The following is a 24,660-nucleotide window of genomic DNA, read 5'->3' on the forward strand; positions in this document are numbered from 1 at the left end:
AGAAAGAAAGAAAGAAAGAAAGAAAGAAAGAAAGAAAGAAAGAAAGAAAGAAGAAAGAAAAGAAGAAGGAAGGAAGGAAGGAAGGAAGGAAGGAAGGAAGGAAGGAAGGAGAAAAAAGAAAAAAAAATATCACTGGAGGCCAAAGCAGAAAATGTCACAATGTCCAATTAATATCTGAATCTGCCACTACAAAGGCCTGCGAAGGTCCCCTCTAAACAGGGTATCGTTGTTCTGGTTATTTATCATGTTTTTTGTTTAGTTTTTTGAATTACTACAATTTGGTAGTATACCATTTAATATAACTTAGGAAGGTAAGCCATTTGGTTCTAAGGCCTTCTTGGTTTTTCTCAAATAATTAAAGCCTGATCATTGTAGGTATCTGATCTGATAAAAATATTTTATAAGATATAAATATATTTATTAAGTTCATGTTTGTTTACCTGGAACTAAAGGCCACCTGCTGAGATTTAGACAGAAGTATCACAATATACTTATTAGTATAACTCTGTGTCATTCTTTCCCACCTTCAAAAACTGTGGCTCTGGAGAAATTAATTCCTTACTTACTAAAATCCTAATTTGCCCCTTAGATTTAAAAATGTTACATTGTTGGGGCGCCTGGGTGGCTCGGTCAGTTAAGTGTCCAGCTTCGACTCAGGTCATGATTTCACGGTTCGTGAGTTCGAGCCTTATGTTGGGCTCTGTGCTGACAGCTCAGAGCCTGAAGCCTGCTTCAGACTCATGCTCTGTCTCACTACCTCTCAAAAAAGAATTTTTTAAAATATTACATTGCTTTAAGAAAACTGAAATAGGGGCACCTAGGTGGCTCAGTAGGCTGAGCGTCTTGACTTCAGCTCAGGTCATGATCTCATAGTTCGTGAGTCTGAGCCCTGCCTGCTTCAGATCCTCTGTCCCCCCCTCTCTCTCTGCCCCTACCCCACTGGTGCGGGCACGCAAGTGCAGACTCTCAAAAATAAACAAACAAAAGGAAAAAAAAAGGAAAACTGAAATAAAAATAGTATCTGAGAGACTGACACATTACTATATGCGTATTACAGTGTATTTTTCTAAATGGGGAATACTCTGGTCAACTCACTGACCGATGGCAACTTACCAGACAGCAAGCAGAGTGGTTATGCAGAAGTGTGCTGGGCTTATAAAGATATCAGCAAATATAACATGAGTAAAGGAGAAAAGATATTCCAATGTAATTTTTGGCTAACTCTTCTTCAAGGAGGAGGCAATACCAATGCTTAGGGTACTGCTTTACACACATATAAAGCACTCAACATGCGATGAAAATATGAATGCAATTCTTGACAACTTGCAACGACCCCTGATCAAACCAGAAATGGTTAACGTATCAGTTGTGTAAAAGGTACATACTATATACTAAAAATTTCCAAAACATGATATATTAAAAAAACAAAGAGGTCACATATAAGCTATGCCCAGAAAGTGTTATTTCAAAATCACTAAGGTCTATATTATATATACTTTCCAGACTTTGCATAAGTCTTAAAAATATATAACAAAAACCGCACCTCCCATTTCTCAGAAGCACTATTTCCACGTTCACCTGTACCAATGAGATACAATCGTCCAGTTCCATCTGACAAGGTAACCCAGGTAGAAGATGTGAAATGGATAGATGCACAAAGGCGATTGTCGTATGTTGTCAAATCTGTGGGAAGTCGAAACACCTCTCGTGGTTTTCCTAAAGCAGTATCCTAAAAAGAAGCCCAACATAATTAATGAATCCTTCCTCCCCCTTCATCCGTATACACAGAATAAATATCTGCAGTGTAGTGGTTAGTCTCTTAAGAGAAGGTGCCTAGAGGATGAGCTGTACTAGCGACTCTCTTCTAACTAATAAAATATGACTGAAGTGACGGTATGTGACTTCTTAGACTTGGTCATAGTTTCTATCACATCTTCTATCTTGCTCTTCTGGACCCACATGGAGAGGGCATAAAGGCTCCTGACAATAACCAGCACACAGTGAGCTGTTTTGGGAGTATATCCTCTAGCCCTAGTTGAGCCTTGAGATCACTGCTCTCCAGGCTGACATCTTGGCTTACAATGTCATAAGAAACCTTCACAGGAACCACCCAGCTACGCCCCTCTGATTTCTGACCTACAGAAACTGAGTGAGATGACAAATGTTTTTTATTTCAAGTCACTACATGTTGAAGCAAGATACTACACAGCAAAAGACAACCAATACATTGTAGTAATCTGGTCTTCATTCTTCTCTTTTTTTTTTAATTAAGTTTATTTATTTATTTTTGAGAGAGAGAGTTAAGTGCAGGGTGGAAAGAGAGGGAGACAGAGAATCCCAAGCAGGCTCCACACTATCAGTGCAGAGCTCCACGTGGGGTTCAAACTCAGGAACCATGATTATGACCTGAGCTGAAATCAAGAATCAGACTGAGCACCCAGGTGTCCCTCTTCATTCTCAAGTTTAGAGTTAACGATCAGTATTTTTAACTAACTGGAAATACTACATCATGTTCTGAATGCCTCCCTAGACATCAGCCTAGACATTTAGACTATTAACAACTTAGGTTATTGTTAACACATTTTTACTGTTATCTATATCCTTACCATTTAAAGCTGTAAGATGGCTCCATCATTAAAATGTTTTACAAGAAAATATATAAAAAGGTCTACATTTCTGGGGCACCTAAGTGGCTCAGCTGGTTAAGCATCCAACTCTTGACTTTGGTTCCGGTCGTGATATCTCGAGTTCACGTCCTGCATGGGGCTCTGCACTGACAGCACAGAGCCTCCCTAGGATTCTCTCTCTCCCTCTCTCTCTGCCCCTCCCTTGCTGGCGCGTCTCTCTCTCTCTCTAAAAAAAAGTAAAAAAACTTAAAAAAAAAAAAAAAAAAAAGGTCTACACTTCAGGAAACAGACTTCACCTTATACATCAAAATGTACTCAGCTCAATAATTTGTTGGTGGTGGTGGTATAGCTTTAGTTTTCAGTTAACAGATTTTCCTACAGGCCCAAAATAATTCTTGATTCATGTATTTCATTTTCTGTTCCTATAATTACTTAGATCTGTGTATATATTAACAAAATTTAGGTAAAGCATACAAAATGTCATTACTAGCCACAAGTTTTGTAGTGACCCACTGTCTTTTTCTAAAGCATCCAGTTTAGTTTTCTTTGAAATGGCACCTTCCCGTCTTTTTGTATTCATATTTTACTGATTTACACAATACTGATTAAACAATGGAAATACAATGACAAGCACAGCCGGCAGAATGATTTTAGAATGACCAAATCTTAGTATTAGTGATGTAAAACTTCACTAGCAGAAACAGAACTGTTATTAGCATAGAAGTACTGAGTGGCCTACTAGCAGTAAACATTAAGCTTACTTTGGGCTTCAATCAGTATATTAAATAGAAGAAATAGAGAATACCAGTTACTCCAGTCACTCAGTTAAATGGAGTCAATAAAGAGATATTTTACTGCAGGTTGATGATGCCTACGTAGGCATTTAGAACATCATGTGGTATTTCCATTTAGTGAGAAAACAATGGAGTGGTCAACAAATACTAGAGATTTTCTGGAAAAAAATTACTCTCTCCCTGACAGCATGCACAAATTCCACATTCCAGATAGATTAAAAATATAAATGTTTTAAAGAAAAAGTAAAGTAACTTTGTTAGAAGATTAATCATGTTTTAATCTCAGGGTGGAGAAAGTCTTCCTGTGAAAAATAACAGACATGTAGGAGACAGGGAGAAAAATATTTGCCACAAAAATAACACAGGACTAGTATCGATAGCATATAAAGAGCCTTAACAACTCAACCAGAAATACATTATCACTCAAAATGTTTAACTGGAAAAAGAATATGAGTAGGAAAACTAAGGTTAAAAAAATTAAGCAGAAAAAAAATCACCTAATACAATCCCAATCCTATAATCCTTTCTAACATCCTCTTACTGAAACGCTATGTGGTTCTCCATGGTGTGGATTCTCTTCTATTGTAAAACGTCATAAATACAATGTGTTCAACTACAGATGAGTACCTGGCATCTCTGTCTGGAGAGCACTGGTGAAGGAATGGTTAATTGTAAAATTCCATCCTTTGGAATACCAAACAACTGTTAAATACACTGAAGTGGATTTAAAAAGATCTCCAGAATAGTAACTGGAAAAAAAAGATGCAGAATATATACAGTAAGAATCCATATATGTTTAAGCAACTAAATGTTGTGGTATGACAGCACAGAATAAGGTGTATACAGACACACGCTAGTCTGTTAGAAAGGAAAAAAAGATCTTTACACAGAGCTTAAGCCTGTTAAATCACTATTCTTCACTTCATACAGAATCACGAAGGTTGTTTTAAACCACTTTATTTTTTTTTTTTAATGCTTATTTATTTTTGAAAAAGAGAGAGAAAGTGAGCAGGGAAGGGGCAGAGAGAGAGGAGAAAAGAGGATCCAAAGCTGGCTCCAGGCTGACAGGACAGAGCCCAACACAGGGCTTGAACTCATGAAAAGCAAGATCGTGACCAGAGCAGAAGTCAGATGCTTAACCAACTGAACCCCCCTAAATCAATTTCTTTTAAATGTAAGGTTACACATAACTGAGATTGCTGGAAGTCTAATTATCAGATAAATGATTTCATATCCAATATAATTACTAAGACATTCAAATATATAAATATAAAGCTAAAATAAATTAAAATACAAAAGAAAACACAGTATCTCTCTTACATAAGTTAAATGATAGTTTAAGTGAAAGCGATCTGAATGTTCCTAATTTTTGAAATCTAAGTCTCAAAGGGTACATCTAATTTTAAATGGACTGTATGCAATAAAAATATTTTCTTCTGTAAATCTTAGAGTATTAAATTATTTCTGAATAACTTCCATTGACAGTTTTACAAAGTGTCCTCATAATAATGCTTTATGATACTGGCATCTATAATGTCTTAGTCCCACCCAATCATTTTCTTCTTCCAGACCAAAAAGAAAAAAAAAGGTTTATTTAACTATAGTCAAACCTATTGAAAATAATTCTGCAGTAACGTTTCACAGCTGAATTGCAGAAGAATTAAAATTTCATTGATGAATGGAACATTTACTGAATGACTACATGTACAAGTGTTATATTAAATAAGTGCTTTGACTTTTTGCCATCTCATTTAACTATTACAAAATCTTATGAAATTGTAATCATTATGCACACTTTAAGAGAAAAAGAGCTCTGTTCAAAAAGATTAAATAATTTGCCTAGAATTCCACTGGTAAGAAAAATGGCAGGGCTAAGATTCAAATCCTGGTTGACCCCAGTCCAAAAATTGTCTCTCCTGTATTCCACACTTTCTTGAGAAGAAACCACTATTCAAGTTTTTCTAAACAAATGATACCTCAGATCTCACTGCAATTTCTGGAATACTCCCCTCCCCCTGCAAGAACAAAGCAAAACAAAACAAAAAACAAACAAAACATTATGAATGCAACTACCATATTCAGTTTTTCTTCAGGCTAACACATTATATAAAATTTTTAATTAAATTCCTGGGTAAATAAAATGTAATACAAAAATTATAAGGTCAATATAGTGTATATAAATGACACAGTAAATCATACATGAACTGTATTTAAGAAATGGATGTATTTAAGAAAAACATCTCTAAACAGGAGTTTGAGGGCCTCTTAGTTAACAGCTAAGAAGATGAGGTTTGAATTGACGAGGCATTTTTCTAATACACATGTTTACAGAAAGCACTACCCAAGTTCAAGGCAAAATGGTCAAGCAAAATTAAGCAAGGAAGCCATTTACTAGTATTATTACACACTGACATTTAAAATTTTGCCCTTTTATAAGGAAGTGATCTTTTCTGGAGAAAGGCTTTTATCACTAATAACTGTTAAGCTTATTTGAAAGAAAAACAAAACATCCTTTTTCCTTTTCCCTTTCTCTTTTTTATGCTAAAGCTTAAAAAAATGATGTTTCATTAAGTGGAATTTGAATGAGTAATGTCTCTATATAACATAAAACTTTTAATAATTCATGAAGAACATATAGTTCAACCTTACTCCTCCCTTTTTATTTTTGTCTTTAACCGGGTAAATAAGTGGCTCCCTATTAATAAATGCAATTGTAGAAAATAAGGTAAGATGCAGGTTTAGAGATGCTAATCTGGAGATAGTGGCAGGCACCTCAGCTAGACTAACAAGCAGTTAAGGCAGGCATGTCATTAAGTCCATGACAAAGCCTCACAAATGCTGGTTTCATATGGAATCCACTAACTCTCCTCCCATTCTAAGTGCGATTTAAAGACGTACTGAGATGACACACTTCTTTAGGATAAACAAAGTAGTTTTTCAGATAAATGGAAACATAAAGACTGAATGAATTCTCTAAATATTAAGAAACAAAACACGCTATTTTAAAAGAGGTCCTAATACCTAACAAAATGACAACATAATTAAATTTTAAGAACTTTTTTTTTTTTTGCTTTCTTAAAGGCATTTTCTACTTCTTAAAAGCACTCTTCCACCCAACTGGCATTTCTATAAAACTGAGGACTATAAACACACAAATCACACTGACTTGGAAGTAGAACGCCTCTATAAACCTGTGTGTTGGGAACTGCTGCCATCTGCTGACTCCTGACAACATCTCAAGGTCAGACACGTGGATTTCCTTTCTTGGGCCCTTATAGCCTTCTCTTTGACCACAATAGTGTTTAGCGCAGATTTAACAAAGGCGAGGTGGGAGTTATTTATAAACCAGCCACAGCAAAAGAACCTCTCAGGGTTTTGTGCATGTGTGCCTTTGACTCAAAAAAACAAAACAAAACAAAAAACAACAGAAACAAAAACACAAAAATCAGACAGAAAAATGGGTATCAGAACAACTTTTCTGCTTAAAAATTAAAAAAAAAAAAAAGCCAATGTGTAGCCAGTGGCTAACACTCTCCACCTTTCTCCAACACATAACTTCAAACAGCAAGTCAATTTCTTGCTACTGATCCGAAAAATAAGAAGCACGGTATTCTTCTACACCACAGTTGCAGAGTTTTTCAAAACTTGGTCACTGATGGGGCTCCTGGGTGGCTCAGTTGGTTAACCATCTGACTTCAGCCTAGGTCATGATCTCTCCATTCCCGAGTTCGAGTCCCGTGTCGGGCTCTATGCTGACAGCTCAGAGCCTGGAGCCTGTTTCGGATTCTGTGTATCCCTCTTTCTCTGCCCCTCCACTACTCACGCTCTGTCTCTGTCTCTCTCTCAAAAGTAAATAAACATTTTTAAAAAATGTGGTCACTGGGCCACAGTCATTTAACACACCTGATAAAATGCAGATTCTCAGACCATGACCAACCTGACATACTGTATCAGAATCTTGAAGAACCATAAACTTAAATTAGCCTTTCTTTTTATCAATTACTCCAAGTGATTCTGATGTGCATTACATACAGTTTGAAAACCAAAGACAAAAGCTGAACTAAGCAAAAAAACTAAAACAATCCCAGACATGGGTCTGTAAAAATAAAATAATAAAAATATCCTTCTAAAGTTTGATTAAGGAAAAAGAAAGAACAGAGAAAGGAAAAACAAGATAATCTTAAGAGCATAAACATGCAAATTTATAGCAACAAATCTGAAAACTTAAAAAGAAATGAATGATCTTCTCTAACAAAAAAATATATTACAAAATTACCCGGAAAACAGAGTTTGACTAAACCAATTACCATAGGATAAATTGGATAGGTAATTGGAAGACTAACACTGAAAAGGACAAAGGGGTAGAAGACAGGTCCAAAAGATCTTTATTTAACATATAAGGAACAGATCATTCCAATCTTAAATTGTTCTAGCTCCAGAAAGCTCTCCTTTAGGCCAGCAAAACTTTAATGAAATTCTGACATATTCACCAAAAAAAAAAATTAAAGAAACCACTAAAATTTGTGAAAGTACAAATATTTGAAAAATAAAATATCACAAAATAGAAGCCAATATTGTATGAAAAGAATATATTCTTACCAAAAAAGGTTTATCCCAGGAAATTAAGCAATTTAATAAATGTATCAATTTAATTCACTACATTGATAATTAATGAAAATCATATAATCATTAACAGTAAGTGGGTGCTGAAAAGCATTTGATAAGATACAGCAGAACAGAAACCGAAGGAAGCAACTTTAAAAAAATGAAGGGGCATGTGGGTGGTTCAATGGGTTAAGTGTCCGACTTTGGCTCAGGTCATGATCTCATGGTTTGTGGATTCAAGCCCCACGTTGAGCTCTGTGCTGACAGCTCAGAGCCTGGAGCTGCTTCAGATTCTATGTCTCCCTCTCTCTCTGCCCCACCCCACTCATGCTCTGTTTCTCTCTGTCTCTCAAAAATAAATAAGTGTTAAATAAACAAACATTTAAAAAAATAAAATAATAAAGGCTATTTATCAAAACCAACAGTATTTTCTTAAGTTAATTTAAAAGCCATTATAATTAAAATCAAGAGCTAAACAAGGATACCTGCAACCCCCATTATTATTCAACATTGTTTCAGAGGTTGTATCTTGTAACAGAAATAAGACAAAAATGGAATAGCAGGGGAATGTTATTTCCATGTTCAAAAACATTAGAAAAGGAGAGATAAAACTGTTTCTTGTTGCTGACGATATAATTGTACCTTTTGAAAACCTAAATGGGAGTAAGTAAAAATTACTAAATTATCAAATAAGGTGGCTGTTATATCAATGTTTATACAATAAGCATCTAAAAAAATAGCAAAACTTTATTAACAATGGGCTGAAACCTCAAAATTCTTAAGAATAAATTTAATAAAATGAGCATAAAGTCAAAGGAAAACTAGAAAACTCTTACTTAAGGACATAAAAGCATACCTAAATAAAAGGAAAGACATACCATGTTCTGGGGTGGAAAAAAAAATCATAAAAATACCATTTCTCTCCAATACAATATAAATTCCCCACTGCAGGAAAAAACTGGAGATTTCTCTAATTTTAACTAGACTGACTCTGGCCACCAGGCCCAGCTAAACATAGGGGTAAAGAACTCTACTGAAAGAAAAGAGGGGAATGAGTTAGATCCCCACATATTAAAAGATGGTACCACAAACTTTTTCCTTTTGCTTGCATCTCAGAAAACAGGATCATGCCTTATACCCCTCAGACAAGAACCTAGAGGACTCCTCTCTGGGGACAACTCTCCAGCCCAGGAGATAAACCTGCAAAAACCAAAATTTGGAGCCAGGGATCCTCAAACATAGTGTCACCTCACCAGCTGAAAAAAAAAAAGGTATATGGTAGGTCTTTTCCATACAAGATCTAATACATTAAAAGATCTAATAAATTAATATTAGAGTGTATATTATACACGTTTTCTTTTTTTTTTTAATGTTTATTTATTTTTGAGAGAGAGAGAGAGAGAGAGAGACAGAGTGTGAGCAGAGGAGGGGCAGAGAGAGAGGGAGACCGAATCTGGAGCAGGCTCCAGGCTCTGAGCTGTCAGCACAGAGACTAATGTGGGGCTCAAACTCACAAACTGTGAGATCATGACCCGAGCCGAAGTCAGACACTTGACCGACTGAGCCACCCAGGCGCCCCTATTATACTGAATAATTCAAGGACCTTAGCTAAACAGAGAATGCATATGAAGTGCTCAGAGTTCAAGGATGAGATAATAAATGAGAACTATGAAAGAAAGCAACTTGAGGAAACTTTCAAGCCTTGTGTTCTAAATTATGATACCTTATTGCTTGTCAATAAAAATTAAAAAAAAAACTTCCTAATTTTATCAGGAAGCTAAACAAACTTAAATATACATTATACATATGGAAAGGTGTATACTTTTTTGAACAAAAGAGATTGTTATTTCAATGTCAAGTTCAAACTGGGGAAGCAAGAGAAAGAAATTCAGTTGACCCTTGGACAATGACGGTTTGAGCTGCAACAGCTCACTTATAAGTGAATTTTTTACAATTCAGTACTGTAAACCTATTTTTTCTCTTATGATTTTCTCAGTAACATTTTCTTTTCTCTAGCTTACTTTATTATAGGAATACAGTATACAATACATACAACATATAAAATATGTGTTAATCAAGATTTCTGGTCAACAGTATGCTATTAGTTAAGTTTTGGGGGAGTCAAAACTAGTATTTTTCTATTGCACAGTGGAGGAGGGGTTTAATGCTCAGATTCCCAGTGTTGTTCAGGGTCAACTGTAGTTCATATTCTGCTGTGAATTAATAAACTGGAAGAGACTATTTTGTATGATGCAGAATTCCCAGTGCCTATGACAATGTGTAACATATAGCCGGTATTCAATAAATATGTTGAAGACTGAGTGAATAGTACAAATCAGACTATGTGACTGAGTTAGGCTCTGAAAGTCAATATTCTTAGGGAATTTACAGATATTAGATTTGCCTTCCTAAAAAAACAAAACACAACAGAATCTAAAAAATATAAAAGCCCTTAAGTTAAAAGACACAATAAAATACGAATTATGCATAATGGACATGTATAATCATGTATAGGTAATACACTGCACATGTATGTCAGGCATTTGGCTCATATGTACAGGTTATCCTAGTACATAGTGTATATAGAGTGTGTATGTATACAATGTTTTTATTTTTAATGAGCCTATAAGTAGAGAAACTAAACTAAATAAGGAATTGTAACTAGTTATTCTAATATGTCCACAGAAGCTAGCAAATAGGTCAGGAAAAGGGATCAAAGACATATTAGTCTTTGTCCAGATTCCATGTCAAATAAGCACTCTTACTAAAATTACAGTATTTGAGGGGTGCCTCGTGGCTCAGTTGGTTGAGTATCCAACTTCTGCTCAGGTCATGACCTCACAGTTCCTGGGTTTGAGTCCCACATTGGGCTCTGTGCTGACAGCTCAGAGCCTGACGCCTACTTTGGATTCTCTCTCTCTCTCTCTCTCTCTCACTCTCATTCTCACTCTCACTCTCTCTCTGCCCCTCCCCCACTTGTGTGCATGTGCGCTTTCTCTCAAAATAAACACCAAAAAAATTTTTTGTAATAAAATTTTTTTAATTTACAGTATTTGATTTCCTTTGAAGACTTTCCAATGGGAGAAGAAAACCATATTGACCAGTCCACACTGCTTATAGTATTTCAAATGCTACCATTAAACTTTCTTTCCACATTTCCAATCAATCTTGTGATTTAAATTGGAAATTAGTATCCCAAATCACAATTATCAACAAGTAAACTGATAAAACCAAGCTTCTGGCCCAAAACTGTGACCCTACCATATCCTCTCCCAGCCAAGCATAGTACAAAAATGAATCAAAGCATCAATTATCTTTTTAATATTTCTCTTGGCTTAACACATGACTGTTCCTCCCTCCCTTCACACCCTGGCTTTTGCTCACCTTGCCATCCTCATCTCCAACCAAAGCCTGCATACATACTATTTTGGTCCTTCCATACATACACTGTGTTTTAGCAAACCAATCTAGAGTGCCTGTAGTGCACACATGTGCCTGTGGAAGTTTGCTGAATGTGCCTTTTAAGTCATGTGCAGACACAGCTGCCTCAATCTGCATGGCAAATTAACTGATCCTTCAAAATTCTGTTAAAGTGACAACTCCTCTGAAACTTCTTGGAACACTTCATCTCTCAACATTTATCATTTCCTCCTCTGTACTAGGTCTGCATCTTATCCCTACTTCCACTGTTACATGTTATCAATTTATTTGTGTATGTGGCTACTAAGCATAATAGCATTCGATAAATGTTTGCTGAGGAATATATATAAAGTATATATTTGTAATATATAATAGATATTCATACATATAATAAAAATATATAACTAAGTATATATAATATAGAAGTAAATATTTATTATACAGTAAAGTTATTTATCTCAATAAACCAAAGACTCATACCTGAACCCAGAGAAGAAATAAGAAGAGGAAGATCCTATCAAGAATAAAAAGACAACTACAAAGGATAAGAACAAGCTTTAAACAGTTGTTGTTATTTCAACAAACATACTGACCAAATCTTCTGCCGGATGGCAGGATTATAGAAAAATAAGAAAAACCCAGGGCCTAGACCAAGGGTTGGCAAACTATAGTCAATAGTTTGGAATTGAGCTTGGAATGCAGTCACATTCATTCATTTACATATCGTCTAACGCTGTTTTCACACTACCACACCAAAACTGAGCAGTTGTGACATAAGACTGTCTAACCTACAAACTGTACAATATTTATTATTTGGCCCTATGCAGAAAAAGTCTTGCAAACCTCTGGCCTAGAAGGAATTAAAAGTCCACATAGATCTGAGAGCCAATGCTTTGAATATTCCCAGAGGAGCAAAGTGAGGATGTCAGGGAAAGCTTAATAGAAGAGATGGTTTGCTAGGTCTTAAGTAAAGACCAGGAAGCAACCTGGCAAGAACTAAGAAAAAATGTTCCAGGTAGAGCTAATCACATGAAAAATGAGCAGAGGACAACAGGATACAGGGCATGTCTCAGTAACTGCAAGAGTTGGTATTGCTAGAGACTAGTGTACAAAATGGCAAAACACAAGGTTGGAGAGAAGAGCACAATAAACTGTATATACCAATGAGGAGTTTGTATTTTAAAAATAGATCACTTTGTGTTTATACTTGCTAAAAAAAATAAAAAACAGACATACAGAAAAAACAAACTACCTCTGGAAGGACACACCGGAAACTAATAAAAAGAATTTACAATAAAACACAAATAAATGGAAAGATATTCCATTCTCGTGGATTGGAAGAATCAATGTTAAAATGTCTATACTACCCAAAGCAATCTACAGATTCAATGCAATCCCAATTAAAACTCCAATGGCATTTTTCACAGAAATACAACAATCCTCAAATTTGTATGAAACTACAAAAGACCTCAAAAAGCTAAAGCAATCTTGAGAAAGAAGGAACAAAGCTGGAGTCATCATGCTTCCTGATTTCAAAATACTTTACAAAGCTACAATCATCAAAACAGTATGGAAGTGGAGGTCAATGAGACAGAACAGAGTCCAGAAATAAAATCACACATATATGATCAATTAATTTACAATGAAAGAGCCAAGAGTATACAATAGGGAAAAGACAGCCTTTTCAATAAATGGTCTTCAAAAAACCGGACAGCCGCATGCAAAAGAATGAAACTGGACCCCTATATCATACACAAAAATAAACTGGATTAAAGACTTGAATGTAACCTGAAGCCATAAAACTCCCAAAAGAAAACATAAGTGGTAAACTCCTTGACATTGGTCTTAGCAATGATTTTTTGAATCTGACACCAAAAGCAAAGGCAACAAAAACAAAAATAAATGAGTGGAACTACATCAAACTAAACAGCTTCTGCAAAGCAAAGGAAATGATCAACAAAATGAAAAGTCAACCTAGGGAATGAGTGAAAATATTTGCAAATCATAGGGTATCAAAATATATAAAGAACTTATACAATAGCAACCCACCCTCCCCCCCCCCCCAAAACACACAACCAAAAAGATTAAAAAATGGGAGTGGTGCCTGGGTGGCTCAGTCGGTTAAGTGTCCAACTCTGGATTTCAGCTCAGGTCATGATCTCACAGTTCGTGAGTTTGAACCCCGCATCAGGCTCTGCGTTGACAGCACAGAGTCTGCTTTGGATTCTCTCTCTGCCCCTCCCCTGCTCTGCTCTCTCTCAAAATAAATAAATAAATAAACATGCTTAAAAAATGGGCAGAGCATCTGAGCATTTTTCCAAAGAAGACCTAGAGACAGCCAACAACTATATGAAAACTTGCTCAATATCACTCATCATCAGAGAAATGCAGATCAAAACCACAATGAGATTATCACTGCATACCTACCAGAATGGTTATTATCAAAAAGACAAGAAGTAACAAGTGTTGGAAAAGATGTGGAGAAAAGGGAATTCTCATGTACTGTTGGTGCAAATGTAAACTGGTGCAGCCACTATGGAAAACAGTATGAAGGTTTCTCAAAAAGTAAAAATAGAACTACCTTATGACCCAGTGATTCCACTTCTGGATAGTTATCCCAAGAAAATAAAAACACTAACTTGAAAAGATATATGTATCCTTATGTTCACTGCAGCATTATTTACAATAGTCAAAAAACAAAAAACGAAAAACCTAAGTGTCCATCAATAGATGAATGGATAAAGGAAATGTGTCATTATATAAAAAGTGGAATATTTTATTTAGCCATAAAAAGGAATGAAACTTGCCCTTGGTGACAATATGGATGGTCCTTAAAGGCATCTTGCTAAGTGACATAAGTCAGAAAAGACAAATAACCTATTAATCTTACATGTGGAATAAAAAAAAATTCAATCTATGATTCTGTAGATGCACAGTAGAGGTGTGCTAGAAAGAGCAGAGAGCAGTTAGGAAGCTATTATCATTCTACTGACCGTTTAAAGCAAATACATTAACAATCTATTGTGGAATTTACAACATATGAAGTAAAATATAGGACAAAAATAGCTTGAAGGGTAAAAGGGAAATAGAAGGAATTACTACCGTAAGGTTTTAGTGTTAGAGGCAGACTATTACCATTTAAGGATGAATACTACAATCTCTACATTAACCATTAAAAAAAAAAATAATAGTACAAACAGGTTTAGATAAAAAGCCAAGAGAAAATTAAATGGAATTTTAAGAAAATTTGACTAATTCTAAAACAGGTTGGAACAAAGGGATAAAGAACAAAGAACAGATGGGACAAACTGAAAAGACAGGAAAATGGTAACATAAACCCAACCATATCAGTAATTACATTAAATATAAATGTCCTAAGTGCTTCATTTAAAGGACAGATTGTCATGCTAGATACAAAACAAGACCCAACTATATGTTGTTTATAAGAGACACACTTTAAAAATAACAACACTGTCATGTCAGGATGGTTGAGTGGTCTAAGGCATCAGACTAAAAACAACAACACTGATAAAGTGAAAGAAAAAAGACAGAAAAAGATGAATACTACTAATAAAAAAAGCTATCACACTATATTAATATTGGAAGATTTCAAGACAAACAAAAATCATTCCCAGAGTCTAGAGATAAAAAGGGCATTTCATAATGCTAAAAGGACAAATCCATAGCAGACAAAATGTTTGTGCCTCAATTAGCATGATTAAAAATACATAAAGCAAGAATTAAAAGGAAAAATAAACAAATTCACTGTCATAGTCAGAGTTAATACTTCACATTAGAAAAAGCAGACATGAACAGTTACATTAACATTGATCTATAAAATCCATTAGAATTGTTGCTCATTGGTGGGTGTGGAGGGGAATAATAAGTGATAAGAACAAAGGGAAAAATTAAAATTGAATTAAACAGAACAGAGCCTTATATAGATTAACGATAGGATTCCATAGATTAAAGATATGTGTACCTCAATTCTCTGGATATCAGATTTTTTTTTTTTACATTTGTTTATTTTTGAGAGACAGAGAGAGACAGTGCTAGCAAGGGAGGGGCAAGGGAGGGGTGAGAGAGAGAGAGAGAGAGAGAGAGAGAGAGAGAGAGAGACAGAATCAGAAGCAGGCTCCAGGCTCTGAGCTGACCTGAGCCAAAGTCGGACGCTTAACCAACTGAGCCACCCAGGTGCCCCTGGACATCAGATTAAAAATGAAAATTAAGAATCAGATTTATTGGAAAATCCTCTTATTACAGGTATTTTTCTTACCAGCATCACTGTTAAATTCATAACTCTTCCAAGGTTATCAATGTAGTAGACGCTGTCTTGATACCATGAATCACTGTGTAGGTAATTATACATTCCAAAAGCATGCATGTGTTCCAGTGTATATTGATCATCTCGAAGTTTTACTTCTGCCACAGCTGAAATACAAGAAAAATAAACATAAATACAGGTTTCACTTTTGATTATTTCTTTCTGCAGAATGCTCACAAGGTGAAGAAATCACAGAACGCTAATCACAAAGGCTTTAAGAACAAATACACTATATTATTTATTCTAAAACAATTTTTAGACACCCACTAGGCACTGTGTGTAGACGATAAACAGTGAATCAAACTGGCATGATCCCTGACAGTGGCCATAAGAGATAGGGTTTTTCATGCCATAACATCTTTTCTTTTAGGCACCTCTTCCTTATAATTATGAATAAAAAGAATGGGGAAATTCTAAAATTGGAGGATTTCCTGTCTCTGGGGCAAATATTAAGTCCATTTTATGTAGAGTTTTTATAGTTTTTAATTTTTTTTTTCAACATTTATTTATTTTTGGGACAGAGAGAGACAGAGCATGAACGGGGGAGGGGCAGAGAGAGAGGGAGACACAGAATCGGAAACAGGCTCCAGGCTCTGAGCCATCAGCCCAGAGCCCGACGCGGGGCTCGAACTCACGGACCGCGAGATCGTGACCTGGCTGAAGTCGGACGCTTAACCGACTGCGCCACCCAGGCGCCCCTTTATAGTTTTTAAAATGCTTTCACCTCTATATCTCATTAATTTTTTTTTACCACACATTAAGAAATAGAGAATGTTTTCATTATTTTGTTTCATAATTATGGAAATAAATGTAAGAACAAGTGGTGATTTCTCCAATGTTTTATCAAGTTTTTCCCAAGAGTACAGAACAAAATATTCTACCTGGACTAGAAACGAGGCTTCCTGAAGAACAGTGTTTTGCACTGGGCATTAAGCGATTTCTATAACTTTATTTTACTTTTCTCCACCTTTATTGTGATATAATTGGCATATTACACTGTGTAAGTTTAAAGTGTATAACATAATATACTTTATATATGAACATATTGTGAAATGATTAGCATAGTAAGTTTACTTAACACATCATCCGTCACCTAGTTATTTTTTTCTTGTGATGAGAACTTTTAAGATCCACTCTCTTTACTATTTCCATAATTTTATTCGGCTAAATGTAATCTCACTCTTCCTTCCTTCACATGCAGATAGGAACCCTTACCACTCAGGGCTGCCCATGACATAGAATTAGTTTCTGCTCTGACAGAAAATATAAAAGTAAACTAAGCTGGGCCAATACCTTACCTTAATATAAAACTCAACTTACTGTATTCTAATTTCAAGTGTTTTCTTTTTTTTCCATAACGTTCATCTGTTCCTACTTCTATTACCTGCTTTGAGGCCTGGCCGACTTATATTTATTCTCTGATTCATTCAGCAATAATTCAATAGGCACCAATGACACAATGATGAGCAAAGAGCACAGAATCTACCTCTTCAGCATTCATGATTCAGTAAGGAAATGGACATTAGTCAAATAATTCATAAATAAATATATAATGAAACTGCAATAAATGTTTGGAAGAAAAAGTTACTGGGTACCATAACACTGGGCACTGATCTGTGGAGGAGGAGAATTAACGAAAGCTTTCAGAAATATGACCCACGCTAGAAAGGCTATAAGGTAAAGTTAACTTATGAAGAAATATATCTATACACACACACACACACCCCTACTTACCATAGGCAGAAGGAAAAGCAGGCAAAAGCAGGAGGAAAAATTTGTGTTCCAAGAAACAAAAGATGGCTAACTACAAAGCACCATGGAGAACTGTACAAGAAAAGGCTACAGATAAACAGCTAGGGAACTAGGAAGGAATTGGATCATGAAAGACCTTGTCTTTATCGGTAAACTTAATGTAATTCATTTAAGAGTTTTTAAGCAGAAGAGTAAAGTTCAGATTCAAATTTATAAAAGATTACTTATAAGTACAATATGTAACAGACGAAAGCAAAGAAAGGTAAAATCCACTGTGAATATTAATAAAGGGAAATCTCACTAGAAGTACAGAAAGAAGGGAGGCCAGAAGGGGGAACCCCACCACTCAACATCAGTTACGGGAAGAACTGGCAATTGCAGACCACAACAGAAGAATATTCAATAGAAGAATCTTCAATTACAGGCCCCAACAGGGAAAAGATATACACTGCATCTCCTACAAGAAGCGGGACTACTCCTGTAACATAGCTAATGAGATATCAACATTACCCTGTAGTTTTGCTGTTCTCCAATGACTTTCTTTCATTTAAAACAATCCTTCCCAACTTCCTCCTCCTTCTCCATAAAATAACATTCTTCTCCTTTGTTTGCTGGACTTGCCGATGGTTTTGCCAAGGTTTGCATGTCCCAAATTACAATTCTCTAATAATCCCAAATAAACCCATTCTGCTGAAAAAATAACTTGGGTTTTTTTCTTTAATTTTTTTTAAAGTTTATTTATTTTTGAGACAGAGACAGAGCATGAGTGGGGGAAGGGAAGAGAGAGAGAGGGAGACACAGAATCTGAAGCAGGTTCCAGGCTCTGAGATGTCAGCTTAGAGCTCAACACGGGGCTCGAACTTAAAAACTGAGAGTTCATGACCTGAGAGGAAGTCGGATACTTAACTGACCAAACCACCAGGTGCCCCGGGTGTTTTATTTTCAAGGTTTATGCCATAAAATCATTATAAACTTTGTTATGGATTTGATGAAGGTTGAGGAAATTGCTATTATATGATCCAAGGAAGTATTTATTTCATAAGGAACAGTTAGAAGCACATATTCCACTGATTAGGAGGGAAACAATCACCAATTCTTGGTTTTCTAGCACCACTGTGTGGATGAAACTCAATACTGCAAGAAATGTACATGGTAAAATAATGGCCCAAAGCAGTAATACTAGACAATGACACGACAAATACATTTACTTCATATTTGTGCCAAAGCCCCCGGGTAATCCCAAACAAGAGGCTTCTTAGCCCTCTGCCTTATTACAACCTCTCATCTGTGAACAAAACGATCTGGAAAACTATTATTAGATGACTATGATATAGTCTAAGTCTTTTGTTGTTGCATTCTGACAAGATAATTTATGTAAGTTATTTGGACACAGAAATGAGGATTGGGCATATTACATACTTAATAGTTTGTAAAAGCTGTTAGTGTATAGAAAAAAGCCGCATCTCTGGCCTCAAATGAGGAAGGTGAAGTTATCAGTGCATTTTTCATGTCAACCACCTTGAGTTTATAAAAGGAGAGGCAGAGTAATTGAAAGGCAAAAGCAGTGGAAAGCCTCCCAAGAAAGGAGGGGGAAAGCAAGGAGTATTAAATCTCTGCTGGGTTCATGGAAATGGTGGAAGAAGGGGAACCTCTTTAACAGAAGGCTAAGAGGCCAGAGTAGTAAAAATTTTATTATTTATTATTATCTTGCATTAGAAATAAAAGAGCTTTGCTAAAAATTCCTTCTCTTTCAGTCTTTTAAAAAGAACTTAGGGCCTGACAAGAAGAAAATTTCCCTTAACCTTTACCTAAATTTTTTTTTTATGTTTTTATTTTATTTTTGAGACACACAGTGAGAGCGGGGGAGGGGCAGAGAGAGAGGGACAGAGTCTGAAGCAGGCTCCAGGCTCTGAGCTGTCAGCATAGAGCCCAACGTGGGGCTTGAACTCACAGACGGCGAGATCATGACCCGAGCCAAAGTCAGGCACCCAATCGACTGAGCCACCCAGGGGCCCCATCTTTACCTAAATTTCTTACAAAACCTGTATGAAACCTCAAAAACCTGTATTTCTCATTCATAAATTATGTATTGAATGTCTACTATGTGTACTGTGCTTGGCAGTGTATATAACACTCGTAAGTATAAAACAGACATGATCCTTGTAATGGTGTTAACAATGGTTACAATTACTGCTTCTTGTCCTTTCAAAATACACTACCACATTGAACCACATGAAATTGCCAATATTCAACTCTTTTGACCCAATTAAATATGATTCATTCTAATACCGATAGAAGCAAAGTAAGTACTTTTAAAAAAGCAGGGGTAAAGGCAAAGAACATTAAATGTTAACTTACGGAGGTCACTTCTTAGATTATTTATCTTTTAATCACACCCAATGAATTAAGTCTTCTGGCCAAGTTACTTACTGAGTTTGCTATTTGTGTATAAAAAAAGATAAAAATGCAAAAAAAAAAAAAAAAAAAAGAGTACAGTAGCCCCCCCAGCCCACTCCCCTTATCTGCAAGGCATACATCCTAAGATCCCCAGTGGATGCTTAAAATCAGATACTGATCCCTATATATATATTGTTTTTTCCTATACATACATACGAATAATAAAGTTTAATTTGTAAATGAGCCCTGGTCAGAAATTAACAATAACTAATAATAAAATAAAGCAATTGTAACAGTATACTATCATAAAAGCTACATGAATGTGGTCTCTCTCTCAAAATATCTTATTGTACTGTACTCACCCTTCTTCTTGTGATGACTTGAGATGATAACATGCCTGTATGATCAGATGAAGTGATGTGAATGACACAGGCACTGTGATATAGTGTTAGGCTACTGCTGATCTTCTGACAGTATGTCAGAAGGAGGATCGTCTCTGCTTCTACACTGCAGTTGACATGGGTAACTGAAACTGTAGAGAGCAAAACTAAAACTGTAACTACTGTGCAAGTCTGTATTATGAATTCTGAAGCAAGATTTATGGAACACAGCAGAAACAGAATTCAGAGCACTGTTCCCACTAACCTATTTTATACAATGTTTCTGCAGAAATTAACACAGTCATCTACCACTCTTCCCCATATTTTCCACCCTAAGAGCAGATATCAATTTTACAGTAAACTCTACATAAATCCAACGGTGACATAGCTCTTTTCTTCCTTTAGTCCAACTATAGCCTAAATCTTCACCGGCTTCTATTCTCCCTCCCCTGAAGAAATAGCCCATAGATCATTAGAAAAGGCATGAGCTTTGGAGTCTGATTTGCCAGTGTCAAGTAGCTTTATTAAGTTACTAGCCTTTCCACCCCATCTCCTCATCTGTAATGAAAATCAATAACACTTGTCCTATGAAATTAGTAACAAGCTTAACTTTAAACATGTAAATGGTGGGGCGCCTGGGTGGCTCAGTCGGTTAAGCGTCCGACTTCGGCTCAGGTCATGATCTCACGGTCCGTGGGTTTGAGCCCCGCGTCGGGCTCTGTGCTGACAGCCCAGAGCCTGGAGCCTGTTTCAGATTCTGTGTCTCCCTCTCTCTGCCCCTCCCCTGTTCATGCTCTGTCTCTCTCTGTCTCAAAAATAAATAAACGTTAAAAAAAAAAAGTTTCAAACATGTAAATGGTATTCTAAACAAGTACCATACTTGTTATATGGTACATATGAAGAAAGAGAAGTGTGATTTTCCTGTTTCTCTTCTTCTGTCCAAGGTTAATTCTCACATGGTTGCTTATTATTCCATTCTCTTCTACCTCTTCTAGAATTAGAGAGAAGTTTTGGGCACTCACACAAGGCTCGGAACTGTGACTGTTACCAACAGGTAGAATGGAGAAAACACCTAATTCATGGGATAATAGGTAGAATACACAGAAAAGTACTGTCTCAGTAGTGGGGAATAATTAGCCCTTGACTGAGCATTGCTCCAGACCAGTGTAACAAATCATTAAAAAGACTAAATGAAATTAATGTTTCCAGTAACTCAACTGTAACCCAGAATCAAGTTCAAGAAGACTTAGAAGAATATAAATCTGTTCTCCAGCCAACAAGGTAAAATTCACAATTTCTAGTGTCTAAATGTTACTCGGCAAAGAGGAAAAAAAAAAAAAACACAAGAGAATAATCAATCAACAGAAGCTCAACATAACTGATACATAAGTTATAATTAGCAGAATATAACACTGAGTTATTAAAGTACATTCCATTGTCCAAAACAACAAAGACAAAAAAGATGTAAAATGTACATTCCATACATTAAAAACAGATGTGAAAAATGTAAAAGATGAAAACTACAACATCTATGATGAAAAATACACATGATGGGAATAACAACAAATCAGACACTGCAAAACAACAGTGAAGCTAAAGGCATGAAAATAGAAATTATCCAAAATAAAGTAGAGGAAAAAAAAGAATGCAAAAAACACACAAAAATCAAGAGCACTGATAACCTGGGGTCAATTTCCAGCAATCTAAAAATGGGCAACTGGGGGTGCGTGGGTGGCTTTGTCGGTTAAACATCTGACTCTCAATCTCAGCTCAGTCAGGATGTCACAGTTTATGGGATCAAGCCCTGTGTCAGGCTCTGTGCTGTTAGCCCAGAGCTTGCTTGAGATTCTCTCTCTCCCCCCCCATGCCCCTTCCCTGTGTTCTCTCTCTCTCTCTCAAAAATAAATTTCAAAAAAATAAAAATAAAAGATACAAATGGGCAACTGGATTCCTTAAAATAAAGAAGAGGAAGAAAAAAAACTGAAAAAAAAATAATGGCTGGACATTTTAATAAACTTGAAAACTATAAACCCACGGATCTAGACAGACCAACAAACTCAAAAGCACATGAAGAAAAAAAAAAAACCACAGCAAGGTAATGTAATCAAACTGCTCAAAAGCAATGCAAAAGAGAAAAAACACATGTCATATATAAAAGAATAAAGATGGGAAAACACCAGCTTTCTCATCAGAACCAAAAAAAGCTAGAAGAGAGTGGGGCAACATCTTTAAAGTACATTTGACTTTTGAATGACACGGGTAAGGGGCACTGACCCTAGCACCTCGAAAATCCACATATAACTTTTTGACTCCCCGTAAACTTAACTACTAATAGCCTTCTGTTGACGAGAAATCTTACCAATAGCACAGTTAACACATATTCTGTATATGCAGTATATACTGTGGTCTTAAAATAAGCTAGAAAAAACAAAATACTATTAAGAAAATCATAAGGAAAACACAGTTACAGTCCTCCACTATATTTACTGAAAAAAATCCACATATAAATGGACCTGCATATTTCAAACCTACATTATTCAAGGGTCAAATGTACTGAAAGAAGAAAAGGTATAAACCTAGAATCCTACACATGGCAAAATGTCTTTTGAAAATACAAATTCAATAGCATAAAGGCCAGGAGGAAAGAAACAGAAGTATAGTATTTTAGGGTCTTATATTTATGAGCAAAGTGTAACAACATTTGAACATACCATGCAGTAAATTAAAGATGTATTATATTGGGGCACCTGGATGGCTTAGTCAGTTAAGCATCTGACTCTTGGTTTCCACTCAGGTGCTGATCTCATGACTCATGAGTTTGAGCCCCACACTGGGCTCTGCACTGGCAGCACAGAGCCTGCTTGAGACTCTCTGTCTCTCTTTCTCTTTGCTCCTCCCTGACTTGCACTCTAGCTCTCAAAAATAAATAAACATTAAAAAAATCTTTAAAGATGTATACCATTAACTCTAAAGCAACTAGTAAAATACAAAGAGCGATAGCTAGTAAACCAAGAAATGTGATAACAATGAATTCTTAAGAAAATACTCAACCTAGGGGCACTTGGGTGGCTCAGTCAGTTAAGTGTCTGACTTGGGCTCAGCTCATGATCTCACAGCTGGTGAGTTCAAGCCCTGCATCCAGCTCTGTGCTGAGAGCTCAGAACCTGGAGCCTGCTTCTGATTCTGTGTGTGTCTCTCTCTCTCTCTGCACCTCCCCTGCTTGTGTTCTGTCTCTCTCTCAAAAAGAAATAAACATTTAAAAAATTTTAGAAAAGAAAAAAAAAAAAGAAAATACTCAACCCAAAAGAAGGAAGAAAAATGGAAATGGACAAAATGAAAAAAAAAGGAAAATTCCATTTTCCCAGAGTAGATAATACAAACAGAATACCACTAGCAAGATGAAAGATCAAACTAAAAAAAAAATCAATAATCACATCAAATATAAACAGCATAACGAAAAGGTAGAGATTGTCAGGTTGAATAAAGAAACAAGACTCAACTATTTCTGCCAGTAAGAAATACATGTTAGACACTAAAACACAAAAGGTTAAAAGTTAAAAGGTGGAAACAAATACACACATTATGGTAATATTTAGCAAAAGAGCTGGAGTGAGGACATAATAATCAATAGCGTTTATGCAACATAACAGAGCTTCAAAATATATGAAGTAAAAATGAACAGAACTGCAAGAAAAAAGAAAAATCTACAATCGTAGTCAGAGATTTCAATATCCTTCTCTTACGCAGGCACGAGGTAAAAGTAATTATGCTGAGTAAAAGAAACAAGACAAAAAAGAATACACACTGTGTAATTCCATGTATATAAAACTCTAGAAAATGCACACTAATTTATAGTAACAGAGAACTAGCAGCAGTTGCTTAGGGACTGAAGGGGTATGTGGAGGAACAGAGTGCTAGTAACAGAAGGGCACAGGAAGTGCCCATTTTAAGTAGAGGAAGATCTGTATAAAATAGATGCCTAGAGGGGTGTCTGGGTGGTCAGTCGGTTAAGCATCCGACTCTTGGTTTCAGCTCAGGTCATGATCTCACCGTTTCATGAGTTCAAGCCCCAAGTTGGGCTCTGTGCTGGCATCGCAGAGCTTGCTTGGGATTCTCTCTCTCCCTCTCCCCACTCATGCTCTCTCTCAAATAAATAAATAAACTTTATAAAACTTTTTGCTTGTTCTTTAGCATAGAAAAACACAAACTGGAACGTCTGGGTGGCTCACTTAAGTGCCCGACTCTTGATCTCAGCTCAGGCCATGATCTCATGGGTTCATCTCATCAAGCCTGTGTTTGGCTCTGTGCTGACAGCATGGAGCCTGCTTGCGATTCTCTCTCTCTCTCTCTCTCTCTCTCTC

General features: G+C 36.1%; 1 protein-coding gene across 1 annotated transcript in view; it reads right to left on the minus strand.

The window, feature by feature from the left end:
* NUDCD1 (NudC domain containing 1) overlaps positions 1-24,660 on the minus strand; it is a 75,625-nt gene that overhangs the window by 46,428 nt on the left and 4,537 nt on the right. The window contains exons 2-3 of the mRNA XM_040494872.1: positions 15,723-15,877; positions 1,544-1,729 (exon numbers count right to left, since the gene is read on the minus strand). Of these exons, the coding sequence (XP_040350806.1) occupies positions 1,544-1,729; positions 15,723-15,877 (341 nt within the window). The remainder of the gene's footprint in view (positions 1-1,543; positions 1,730-15,722; positions 15,878-24,660) is intronic.

The sequence above is a fragment of the Herpailurus yagouaroundi genome, unplaced genomic scaffold, assembly GCF_014898765.1.
Source record: "Herpailurus yagouaroundi ecotype Mexico unplaced genomic scaffold, PumYag 186, whole genome shotgun sequence".
Lineage (NCBI taxonomy): Eukaryota > Metazoa > Chordata > Mammalia > Carnivora > Felidae > Herpailurus > Herpailurus yagouaroundi.